This window comes from Diadema antillarum, unplaced genomic scaffold (assembly GCF_040938485.1).
Source record: "Diadema antillarum isolate AM-2024a unplaced genomic scaffold, OU_Dant_1.0 seq00001176_RagTag, whole genome shotgun sequence".
Lineage (NCBI taxonomy): Eukaryota > Metazoa > Echinodermata > Echinoidea > Diadematoida > Diadematidae > Diadema > Diadema antillarum.
In genome coordinates this window covers 413,665-427,083 of record NW_027271979.1, presented here as the reverse complement: position 1 = coordinate 427,083, position 13,419 = coordinate 413,665, and the positions used below count along the sequence as shown (strand labels likewise).

Sequence of the window (13,419 nt, the reverse complement as noted above, 5' to 3'; positions counted from 1 at the left end):
TTGTCGGCAATACGTGTGATGTGCGTAGTATACTGCTTTTTCAGCATGAGTTATCTATTTATAATGTATAGTAATCGGTATCATCATTTTGTTGTTGCTATTGTTTATCACCAGGTTTTCAATGATATTAGGACAAATCCCAGTGAAGAACAGAAAACCACAGTGCGTAGGCTCAAGTGTGTATTTTAGATTGAGGGGTGTTGGTTTTGGTGTACAGTGTCAATGTGTTGGACATCTACCAGATAGTGCATTTATCATTTTTATTGCAATGATAACTAGACTATTTATACACAGCCCTTGGCCCTTTCGCTGTACAGAAATCGTGACAGGGCATGGCACCTGGTCGGGCTATTGCAATGAGAGAATGACCCTAGTGTGAATTAAGAAACTTATATGGCAGATATAAAGCATACTAGGACCTCGGGGTCGAATCTACTTCACATACACATGTACATTTGAACTTGGCATACTCTCATTGGAATGCACTGGGCTGGATGAATCAGGTTCCTGGTGAGGTGTGCTATTTAAAGAAAAGCTTTGTCGATAACTGGAAAAGTTCTCAGATTAATGGTTGTATTATTTTGTTTTGCTATTTCCATCTCGCAGCCTGACCTCTGTCAGCCATGGCACGCTCCGCCCAGAACCAGCAGCGTCAGCGCCAGGCCAAAGGCCAGGCCCAGGGCCAGGCCCAAGCCCACAACAGCCAGGGCCAAGGGCAGGGACAGGGGCAGGTCCAGGGCCAGGGACAGGGGCAGAACAAGCCCACCAAGAGCCAGCGCCGGGACGCGCTGGAGAGGAAGCGGGACGAGAGGGCAGTGAGGAGCGCCTACAGGAAGATGAGGAAGGACGAGTCGTACCTGGCGGAAGACCAGAACTTCCTCAGCTTCACCACGCAGCTGCAGGCCATCGGTCTCCAACTCAGGGACATTCCAGGTGATGGGTGAGTACCATCACAGACAAATAACAAAGTGACCACAAAACAAACAAATAAAAGAGCAATTAACAACAAGCACCCCCCCCAAAAAAAAAAAAACAAACAAACAACAACAACAACAACAATAAACAAACGTACAATTTGTGCACAATCAACAAATTACAACAAATGAATGAGCTGACAAACTAACAAATGAGGTTTTTGAAATGGATGTAGTGTAAAATTCCTCCCTAGTTTTGGGACAAAAATTTCAATCATATATGTTCACACTTACATACTTCATGCATAGCAACCCTCTGTTTTTATCCTGAAGAACATTACCATACAATTTTAGAAAATAAGAAATAAAGAGGGGTAGATCCTCCACTGCCAATCTCATGGTAAAAGTTTCAGTGCAGCTATTATCCCCATGGATTTACGATTGTCCTTTTAATAGTGTTGCACCATGAATATTTTGTGTAATGGAGTTTTTCTTTCATTTTTCTCTCTTTCCTTGTCATTTTTGTGAATCCTTCCCATGCAGAAATTGTCTTTTCCGGGCCCTAGGGGACCAGCTGGAGGGGCATGGACGTAATCACATGGCCTATCGACTGGAGGTAGTCCAGTACATGAAAGACCACAAAAATGACTTTGAACCTTTCATGGAAGATGACACTCCATTTGACAGACACTGTGAGTAAATCACTGTGGAACAAGTCGCCTTTGAGTCAGAAAGTTATCCTACTGACTGTGGTGTTTTGTAAACAGTGATACAATTGAATGGGTTGCAGTGGAAAAGCTGAATGCTCTCTGTGAGAGAATCCTTTCAGTTCTATGCGATGTTGTGTACATCAAAGGAATTATTTCTGGAACCTCCACTTTGCTATGTACTTTGCTTATAAGTACAAGGTTGTTTTTTTATGCCTCCGCAACGAAGTGGCCGGAGGCATTATGTTTTCGGGTCGTCCGTCCGTCCGTCCGTCCGTACGTCCGTCCGTCCGTCCGTCCGTCCGTCCCGTTTTGTTTTTGTCGATATCTCAAGAACCGTGTGGTGGTTTTACATCAAACTTGGTATGAGGGTATATCCTTGGGGGATAATACTTTGTGTGGATTTTAGGGTCACAGGGTCAAAGGTCAAAGGTCACAGGTTATTTTGTGAAAAAAATTTGAAATTTCATGTTTTTCTCCATATCTCGCAAATGGTTCAAGGTATCTTCATGGAACTTAGTATATATGCTTGTACCGATGGGCAGTGATTATCTAGGGAAGTTGGGGGTCGTGGGTCAAAGGTCAGGGGGTCAAAGGTCAAGGTCAACTCCTCAAAATATCACTACTTTCCTTATATTGATGCAATGAATGAAGGTTTTTTTTTTTTTTACTTGATGTATACATGTATTACCCAATATATGTTCTGTGGGAAGTTTCTTGCCAAAAGGTCAAAGGTCAAAGGTCAAGTGAAAGTGCTGAATTGCACTTTTTCCTCCATATTTCAAAAGTAACTCAAGGTATCATCATGAAACTTACATATTTATGCATGTTCAACCTAACAGTGATTCTCTTTTGAACTGTGAGGTCAAAGGTCAAAGGCCAGGTTTAGATAATGCTATTTTCCCATTTGATACTGAAATTATACTTTTTCTCAATACCTTGAAAAATCACTCAATGCATAAACTTATAAAAGGGTCAAAGTCAAGTAAAAATCATCAGTTCCCCAAATACCTCCACTCTGACATTTTAATCATTCATCCAATTGAACCTAGTTCTAGGAAAGTGAACATTCAGCACATTTGTGTCAAATCTATCATTTAAATATTTTGCCAATTGTTTGAAACTGTCATCACACATTGTCAAGACATTGTACTATAGACCTATTAGGAGAACCATGCATTATGGCGGAGGCATATCAGTCGCCGTAGCGATATATCTAGTTTTCATTGTTATAGTTCGGTTGGTACTAGCCTAGGTCTTTATCTTTTCATGCATTTACATGTATAGTGAGTACCAGTTTACCTGTATATCATATTTGTTGATTCACCTATCTTTGTCCTATCCGTTCAACCATCCATTTATCTATCCATTTGTCTTTATCTATCTATCTATCTATCTATCTATCTATCAACTATCTATCTATCTTTCAATCTATCTATCTATCTATCTATCTATCTATCTATCTATCTATCTATCTATCTATCTATCTGTATCTACAGTCTACCTTTCTGTATAGCCATCTGTCAATCAATCTGTTAATCTATCATACAAGGATGCAACAAGGATACCAGGAAATTTATTGTCTGTTTAAAAATGAATACAGAAACTTGCCTCCAGTGGCATACTGTATACGCTGAATATTTTGCGAGGCTTTTATTTGCGCGAATTTCGCCGGTTGGATGCTATTCGCGAATTTAAAAACGCATGAAAATATGAACTCTCATTCCGACATAGGTTTGACACGCATGCATACATTTCTTTTTACGGTGCTGTACTCCATGATCACGGATTCAACCACTTGCAAAATTGTGGGGGTGTCCCAGTTCGCTTGAAATATATGGCGTATGCAGTATTAGATAACAAGGAAGAAAGAAAGAAAAAAAAACAACATACATTATACTCATACATTGCTCACACATATATTACTATCTACTAGATCTGTATTTATCGATCAATCTGTCTTCAGATTTGTGAGAAGACAGATAATCTCTCAGAGATACCTTACTATAAAGCAACAAACAGCCAGCTCAGATATTATTCATGCTTTCTTCAAAATACAGACAAATTTGTAAGAGTTGGAGGTCGTGACCTCTGATGTCTGTGACAGACATGTCAGTGTAGGAGATGAAGTTAAAGGCACATGGATCCGGTGGTTTAGTCGAATGCGTACGCGGGCGCATGGCGCAAGTTTCCTATAGAGACCTATGCTATCGGCTCCTCTTTAGCGCTTCTGCTGTGACCCATTTCCATAAGTCCGAAGAATTCCGATCCACTGTAGTCAGTAGTCCAATCACAGTTCGGCTCATGATTCGGCTTAGGGGGATGACAGCTTTAGCAAACTTTTGTGACGTCATACTAAGAAGCACATACTGTAAGCACGCACCCTGGCATCACTACAGACTGCATGATGTGCAGAGAAGACAACGAAGGCACTGTTACCTAGCAACACCTATGTGCTTTACTCTTGATGACAGCTCAACTTCGGCCAATCTTCGTGTCAATGCTAACGGTGATCGGCAGTGTCCTCTAACAGTGCCCCGCGTCCATGTGCCTTTAATCAATAAATGAACCATCTGTGATTGACTCAAGAAAGTTGTCCTGTACAACCCTTCACTTGTCTTTAATCTTCAGACGTGTCTCGGCAGCAACCTTCATGTTACTACTGAGACCCTCTGTCCTTTTGATTGTGATGATACCATGTGCTTTGTTACTTCCTCTTTTCAGTGTCCAACCTTAGCAAGCCAGGGACGTACGCCGGAAATGACAGCATCGTGGCGTTCGCTCGTAATCATGGCGTCAATGTCATAATTCATCAACTCAATCTTCCTGTCTGGAAGGTAAGTTTCCTCACCACTTCCTGCAAAACAAAACTATACAGAACAGTACCTACAATTGTGCAGTAACAGATTTGGTAGTAGGCAGCCAACACAGCAGGAGTATCTTTGTTTGTGTGTATGTGACTACAGTGTAGCATAGTGTAGTATAGGAACAGTTACATGCATGTATTTCAAGAGCAGAAGACCTACACAAATGATGACAAGTAGATGGTAGCGTGATGTTCAATCAAATAGTAAAAAAAAAAAAAATACACATAAGTAAAGTCATTAGTAAGAATTACCCACACAAGGTACCGGTACCTTTGGAGCAATCTAACATGCCCAAGGCAATGGCCTAGGGTGTTAGGACTGTTTTGAATGTATTGAGTAGAAGTGATTATGCTAGTGCCTAAGCAAAATGATGTGCATTATTTGTTTTATGAAATGATGAAGCAGAGACACTCGAGACATAGTGGGAAGCTGAGGTATAGACACTCTACTAGAAAGGATTCTTTGTCATCGGCAAACAGGACTATTCTTTAATAGCATATGTGTATAAGGGTAGAAATGAGCTGCTTGGTGGAGGTCTGTGCTCTCTGAGTGCTTTTTCTAGTTATTAGAAGTGATGTACTTGTATTTAGGGTAGTTATGGGGCTCAGTCTGCCATGTAATCAGATTTTGGGAGGTTAGAGTCCCAGTCAGTTTAATATGAATAAGAGCTGAGTGCACAGAATGTTACACTTAGGTTTAATCTGAACAGATGAAGGTTTAAGAGTATGCTGCAGCGACCCCATGACTTGCAGGTCACAACAACTTGTGTACCTTTCTTAGATGTTAATTAATCTGTAAATATCATTATCAATGTTATTATGAGTGTTAAGTTTTACAAATGATGTCTAAATAACTGGCAGTGAGTACAAACACAAAAACATGTGCACACAAGAAGACTCAGTATGAATGCTTGACTTGATAAATCTGCTTTGCCCCACAGATTGTGGGTGATGACAGCCCAACCAGTCGAGAGCTGCATATATCTTACCACAACGGGGATCACTACTCTAGCGTGCGCAGACGTGGGGATAGCTCCGAGAAGGCTACAAACTTCAGGTCTAGTGAGGTGAGTGCCGGTCTCTGTCCCATGTTATACAATGCCTGAAGAGATGCCTGCTATCTAATTGGTCGACTGCTCATCATGTGACATGCCGCTAAATAAGTACCACTGTACACTGTCACTGTTGAACGTGCAATGTTTTATTTTTTACCTGTTGAAGATGGGTTTATTTTGCTACAACACGCATTTTCCATAGACCTTTGCCCGAGTATACTCAGGACTCATCCTCAACGGCTTCATTCTATTCAACTTATTCAGGATTTTCTGCATTGAGCATGCATTACAAATGAAACACTGTCATTTATTTTGAAAACAATAAGGGATACTCTCGGCACATAACTGAACATAACTGAAATTCATGTGTGCAATAGACTGCCAACAAAGCAAATAAAATGTAATAAAACACATTGATTTTGGAGCCATTCAGTGTAATGGAACAATCAATGATCTGACTGGATTATGGTATAGTGTATTGTGGGATATGAATGCAGAAGGCTGTCATCGTTTAAACATGGAGAAGCATATATATCGACCATATGCAAGTCTGCTTTTTATATGTTGCATGCATTGCGTCACATTCGTAGATATTTGAGCCAGGAAGACGCTGAAACTCTCATTCACGCATTCATTAGCAGCAGGCTTGATTATTGTAATGGGCTATTGTTTGGCTTGCCAGATTCACAAATAACCAAGCTCCAGCGTGTTCAGAATGCATGTGCGAGACTTGTGTCCAGTTCGTCAAAATTGTCACATATTACACCCGTTTTGATGAAGTTACATTGGTTGCCAGTAAGGCAGAGAATTGCATTTAAGATTTTGTTACCTATGTATAAAGTACTGCATGGTCAAGCACCTGGTTATTTATCAGAATTAATATCAATAAAATCACATCCATATTCGCATAATTTACAAAGTACACAGGATAAGTTGCTTCTAAAGCAACCTCACTTAAGAACAAAAGTAACTTTGGGGGATTGTGCCTTCAGTTATGCAGCTCCAAAACTTTGGAATGAATTACCTGAGAAAATGAGGAAGGCCCCATCACTTGCTGTCTTCAAATCTTTGTTGAAGACTTACCTTTTTTAGAAGCCTTTGATTAACTTGTTACTTATTATTTTTTTTTGTGTGTGTGTCTAATCAGTAACAATGTTGGGAGCTCTGTTACATCACAGCACAGTAGATTATATTTGAAGAGTTTGTTTGCAAAAACCAATAAGTCCATTTTTGAAGATTTTGAAGTACGGTCTCTGTCATAAGGTACAAAATAACACCTTTTATATGATATATTGGTCACTACATATAAAGGTACATTTCTGAAGTTATGGTCAAAAGAAGCAAACATTTTCTTATTATTCTCTTTATCTTTCTTGACCTTTAATCACAAATATCTCCATTTGGCAAATATGGACTTATCGGTTTGTGCGAACAAACTCTTCATTTACATAGTAGCTGCACTATACAAATTTGTCTAATTATCAAAGCAAATAGCCTGAAGATTCGACAGCCGGAAAAGAATTTTGGGAATCCTACGCTGATGTAAAAATATGCAATGTGTATTGATAACAAAGATGTTGGCTGTTCTGTGTACATGTACTCGAGAAGTGTCATAAAAGAAATGCTTGTTATTATGTTTGTTTGTTTGTTTTTATTTTGTAGACGTCATGGTCCAGTATCAAAGGAAAAGCCGGTAACAACTCCAAGACCAAGTCCAGTGATGCAATGAGTTCTCAGTACGCCAACGGTGCAGAAGATGTCTTGTCAGATATAGAGTTGAATATCATGGATGAAACAGGCTGTCAGGTGAGACTAGTTGCAAAATGTCTATGCTTGGGTCATGACCTCTATATAATTTTTGCTGTTGAGGTCAAGGTAGAAAAAGAATCACTGTTCTTTACCAGGGCCCTATGTCATGAAGAGTTATAATTGATTATATAGTTGATTTCAATCATAAGTCTATGGCAGCCTGTGTGTTAGGGAAATTTTAAATCGATTATATCTTTTGATAAAACGGGGCCCTGGTAGTTTAAAAGTGTTGTTTTCCAGTCATAGCTTCAGCTAGGATTGCCCTGTGGTGATATCTTCTGTTAAGAACAAATAGTTAGTTGCCTGAAATGTCTGTTGAATCGACAAAAGTCATGAAAATTTAGCTTAATGTCATAATGTCCACTAGATGTAATGTTATTGTGAAGAGGATAGAAATGAATTAGAAAATATTTCCTTTGTGCAGAAGGGGTTACAGGTCAATCCTTGGTCAGTAGTAAAAAACAATAGGGTTCAACAAAATGTTAATGAAAGGCAACATACTTACGGAAAATATAGGAGTGGAGGTATTCCTGTTAACAGTGTGCAGCAGTTGAATTGCTCCAGTGTAATGCACTATGAAAGCATTGTCATGTCATACTAGAATGATGTAACGGTAGTCTTGTTCAAGAGTACCACAGGGTTTTGCAAGCCAGGGCTGTACCGTAGGAGACACCGTGCAACTCTTTCTAAACATTGACAAGTGCTTTAAAGAATGACTGACGGCAAGGAAAGAGTGAAATTATGACTTGGAGAAAATCTGAATCTGAATTTCACTGCACATCTCGTCATAGAGAAAGATTACCTGTAGATGGAACTGGTTAATTTCTTTAAAACTGCCCAAAATCAGAAATATTTTTTCCCAAAATTGTATGCAGGTTCCTTAAACATCAAGAATTTATTGCCAATAGGCCATGGGAAATCAGTTGTAAATTTAGCAATTACAAGGCTTTTGAAGATTCTGCAGTGAAACAAACAGTTGTTTATCAACAGCAGAGGGCTGCAATTAAAGGACAAGTCCACCTTCATATACATAAGGATTAAGAGAGTGCAGCAATATTAGTAGAACACGTCAGTGAAAGTTTGAGGAAAATTGGACAATCTGTTCAAAAGTTACGAATATTTTAAGTATCTGCGCAGTCACTGCTGGAAGAGAAGACTACTAGAGTGTATGATGTCAAATGCGTACAACTATATAAGGAAAATAAAAAGAGAATTTCACAAAACTTTACTTTTTGAATAAAGTGCACATTTCTACGACTTCCTACTGACTTATGTTAAGGGTAATATTATTCCCCCTGCCTTCTGAAAGAGAGAAGTCGAGTGTTCTTTTGTTATGCGAGAAAATTGAAATATGTTGAATTTTCTTTATTCTTTCTTCATATCGTTGTACTCATGTGACATCACAAGCTATAGTAGTCTTTTCATCCAGCCGTGACTGAGCAGAAACTTCAAAAATTCATAACTTTTTAACAGATCGTCCGATTTTGCTCAAACTCTCACTGATGTGTTCTACTAATATTGCTGCATTCACTCAACCCACATGTCTATGAAGGTGAATTTGTCCTTTAAAGAGAATTTCTTTACTCTGTCTTGTGAAATGCTGTCAAAGGATGGGCAGAATTTTAATGAAAAGATAGAGCTCCAAGCCACAGAAATTTTTCATTCAGATCTTAATGGGTTGAAGTGAATGTCATCCAGCTGCTTCGTCAAAACTCTTTGCTCATGGTAGTAACCATGGCAGACCTCGGTCTTCCAACAAATTGATACAAGTAATCTTTGAGGATGTCTTCCATATCGTAAACTTCATTCAAATACCACTACATTTTTCTTGATAATAAATTCATAATTGATGAATGATGTCTTCCTAATCATAAACTTCATTCAAATGCCACTACGAGATCTTTTTTTTTTTTTCATTCCTTGGCTCTTACAACAATTTGTGTTGTTAGGATGTGCAATTGATACGAGAGACACTGGAGGATTGCGATTTCGATGTTGACGCCACCGTCGGAGTACTTCTGCAGATCATTGAGAGTCAGTGGGACCATGGTGAGCCATTGTCCAATATACTCATCTCTTTGCTTTTATTCCTCAGTTGTCTGTCCCTTTTTGTATTTCGTGAAACATTCTTCCTATCTATCTTTTTTTGACATTCCTCTGTTCTTAAGATTCCTAAGAATATAACTGACTCTTTGCTTTCATTGTTTAATTTCCTTAAAATTCTGTACTTCATTGCTTAAATCTGTTATATTTTTGCCAAACATTCCTTCTATCTGTCCTTTTACAATTATTTTGTTCTCAGATTTTTAAGATGTGATATGTTAAGCATGCCATGTTGAGTATAACTGATTAGGAGTTTTACAGAAACATCATGAGGTATTATTGTATGTTTGGGAATGACTTGGGAATGAATAAATGGAAGGGATGTACTTATCAATATATTGATAATAAAAGAAGAAAAATGACAGAGGATTATCAGCAGAACAACAGATATTGTCAAAGATTCCTTTTTCATTTTGTGATTCCCGTACACTTTACAAAAATATATTGTGCCTGAAATTTAGCACGTCATATCAATATCATATCATAAAAAAAGACTGTGAAAACATCAGGTTGTACTTGTGTTCTACATTTTGTAATGAGCATTATCACAGTTGCCAGGAAATTTTTGTGGAAAGTGAAGTCCATGATTTGTAATGAATGTGGGTCAAACAGTTAAACCAAGAGTTATATGAACAGGTTTCAAACTTTGCCCCAAAGTTTGCTATATACATTGTATGTTTCCTTCACTGAATGCAAAGGAAAGAAAGAAAAAAAATCTTTGTGCGATCTAGCTAGTTCTCAAAAGGGTATAAATGCAAGTTTCATAATAGACTCCTCAAAGTGACTCTGTTGTATCCGTTCTGCTGCACTGTCCAGAATCTAACGACGTTGACTCTGGGGAACGCTCACCTCAAGGAGCCGCAGGAATCTGGTCTTCCAACGGGTCGGGCACGAGGATATTCGGTTTTCCCGACGAGGCCGATGGTAGCAGTAGTAGTAGTAGTAACAGCAAGACACAGCCAAACAGGACGGAAGGTGGAAAAGGCGGAAAACATGTCCAGGTATGTACAAGAATTTCAGCCTTTCACACCCAAGGATAGTGATGCATGATGAGCCTGTTTCCAAGTCATTTCCAGAATTTTAGCCTCTGGCTTTTATGGCCATAAGCTGCTGGATGCTACCACTTAGTTCAAAAAGAAAAAAAGAAAAAAAGAACCAGAAGATGTGCCGTTGTTAGCCTACACCACAGAACGTACACACATAGTCTACTGTAAAAGAAGAATTTTTTCGTGATCAGCTGAGTAAGATAAATTTTGTCCATGTTTAATTCTGTTGAATCAAAACATAAATTAGTGTGTAGCAGAAGAAAATACAACAGCAATTCTCATGTTGATATGGTATTTCATATGGCAGACCTCTGTGTACTGTTTGGAATATTTTGTAATATGCAGTGTTTGAAAAAATGTGTAATGCCTAGGTACGTACTTATTTCAAGTAGCAATTTCTCCCCCCCCCCAAAAAAAAAAACAAAAAAAAAACCCCACACACAACAAAGACAAACAAACAAGCCGTACAACAACAACCAATGCCCCAAACCAACAAAACAAAACAAAACATGAATTTTCTTTCGATCCAAATACAGGGAGATTACTGATAGAAGCATTATGTGCAAAATACAAAAAACATAACCATTCTGGCACAAATCATTATGACATATCGATATTTAAAGCTCCCAAGGGCTATTGGAAAGATCTTTTGCATTAACTTATTGGGACATTATAGTCAGTTGACATGCTTACGTCACATGCAAGATTTTCCCTGTTATGATTCAAACGACAAATCTAAGGAAGATATGAGGACATCATTGCCTGAGTAGAGTCCTTCTTGCTCTGATTATTGTGTGCTGTCTCGCTTTATGTCATCCAAAGAATGGGAGGAAATCGAAATCGCTGAAGAAGCAGGAAAAGAAGCAGCGGCAGATGGAGCGGCATCGACAGCGGCTGCAGGGAGACAGTTACCATAGCAACACCACCAACAGCAGCGATGAGGAGAGCGGCGGCGTGGTACTCGTCGGACAGATGGGCGCCCTGTCGATATAGCACACTTTCTCGCTCGCTGGACTGAGTTCAACCTTGTCTCTTCAGGGAAAACTGATATTTTCAGAACCTCTGCCAGGTCGAGTTTAGCGATGCTTCTTCACCTTCTTCAACACCGGAGCTGTTTCCCTTCTCCCCGTAGCCGGCTTACAGCCTAGCCTTCCTAATTTTTGGAGCTCTTTGTGTTTGGGCGTTCGAGAGGAGAATTTGATCTCAAAGAGATGCAGACATTCATTATATGCTTTTCAGTAGGTAATGCTACAAAACTTGTGTTTTGAACGCTTCGTCAGTTTATTTCGAGTGTGAATCTCAGCGATTTGCCGTAAAGATGTCTCACACACATTTAAACCTTATTGTGCTTTGTTTGCCGATCGGTACACATGTTGGAGTGCTTTCTTCGTCGACTTGCGCAGATGTCTGGAAACTAATTGTCGGTGAATAGAAATTACCTTATCCCCCAATCTCTGTTGTGTCACCACGGCCTTTCTCTTGGACCGAGGCACATTGTTAAACCTGAGAGGGTTTGCTTCTCAACAACTTGGTCGAGTTTGGGATGGATTACTGAATGCTTATGTGAAAGCTCAGCAAGTTAAAGCCAGGACTGACATCCTTGGACAAGACATTTTACCTATAATCTCCTTCTAAACCCAGGAATGAAAGTGACGGCTTGGCAATGCTGGGACGACGATTATTGCTGGGCCATCAGGATGAGCGGTACAGGGAAATAACAAGCTGCTTGGGACCACAAGAATATCCTTGTTATATTGAGTATCTCTTTATATCAGGGATAAAAGCAAAATAATAATTATAAGAGGGATGAGAACTGCAAAAAAAAAACAACCTAAACACCTTGTTATATTAGGTATTTTGCTGTATCCAACCTTATTATAACAAGGTTCCATTATAGTAACACTGAAAAGGCTACTCTAGGTTAACAAGAGCTTATTATTATCATGATGTTATCTACTTTTGAATAATTTGCCTCAACCGCGTAACTGCTTGTCACAGGCCTTGCAGTAAGTGTGTTGGAAACTTAGAACCGTGTGCAGGTGAACTGAGCAATGTAGAATTTTATGTTATGGCTTCTCTTTGAGGCTGTTCCTGCTTGTATTATTTCATGTTGAAAGTGCAAATATAATTAGTGTCCTGTCTAATGCCAAATACAGGGCTTGAGATTAGCAGTGGACCAGGGCCACTAAAATTTGATGTTGGGCCACCAAATTTCCAAAAAGGTTATCTTTTGGGGGCCTGATCAGGTAGCTAAAATTAAAAATGGGTTTTTATATTTCCTTTTATTTTGGGCCACTACGTTTCTTTTTTGTGCCACCAAAATGTCATACCTGTATCGAAATATTTCAGTAGCCCAATTGGGCCCACCAGAGAAAAAAGTAAGTGTTAAACCCTGCAAACGATGTGCAGAATGAAATTAACTTCTTTTATCCTTCGTGTCAAGTCACGGCCCACACAGTGAAAATTTATGCTTTATGATAAACATTTGTGTGAATTCAGCATCGTAAAAGAAAACAAGTTTTAAGTTTTAGTTCAAGAGGGGAACAAAAAGATACAAATAAAAGAATTGCCAATGTATGGGCACAGTATGACACCAGCTACAGATTGAAGTGGTGTTTTTGATTCTGTGGTCTGCATTACAACCAACATTAGTATTAAAAGTTCACTCTGTACCTTAACCATGACTGCAAGTTTCAAGTGTGACCAATTTGCCTACAGTCTAGGGACACATTTGAATCTGTCTTCATTTATTGGGTAATGGTTTGTTGGTAGTCTACGGCCTGTTCAAGGGAATATGCAATCAGATGTAAATTCCTTGTGTTATAGACCACAAAATGGCCTCAATGGTGGCTATTCTGCCACACTCAGAAATGTGACTTAATGGTCGTGCTCATTTTAAAGCTATATTGCACCAGAAAT

General features: G+C 39.1%; 1 protein-coding gene across 1 annotated transcript; it reads left to right on the top strand.

The window, feature by feature from the left end:
• The first annotated feature begins 623 nt into the window (after window positions 1–623).
• On the top strand, window positions 624–12,298 carry LOC139744456 (OTU domain-containing protein 3-like). Its single transcript, XM_071654893.1, has 9 exons — window positions 624–651; window positions 715–940; window positions 1,458–1,606; window positions 4,346–4,458; window positions 5,429–5,554; window positions 7,205–7,348; window positions 9,301–9,400; window positions 10,271–10,449; window positions 11,323–12,298. Exons 1-9 carry the CDS (start codon window positions 624–626, stop codon window positions 11,491–11,493), a joined length of 1,236 nt encoding a protein of 411 aa, XP_071510994.1. The 3' UTR covers window positions 11,494–12,298.
• Window positions 12,299–13,419: the final 1,121 nt, after the last annotated feature.

What these genes read in the sequence shown, in the direction of transcription:
- LOC139744456 (XM_071654893.1), top strand. Translation starts at nt 624, where the DNA reads ATGGCACGCTCCGCCCAGAACCAGCAGC. An exon ending in AGGGACATTCCAGGTGATGG is followed by an intron (nt 941 to 1,457) that starts GTGAGTACCATC and finishes CTTCCCATGCAG; the next exon opens with AAATTGTCTTTTCCGGGCCC. An exon ending in GTGGAAAAGGCGGAAAACAT is followed by an intron (nt 10,450 to 11,322) that starts GTCCAGGTATGT and finishes TGTCATCCAAAG; the next exon opens with AATGGGAGGAAATCGAAATC.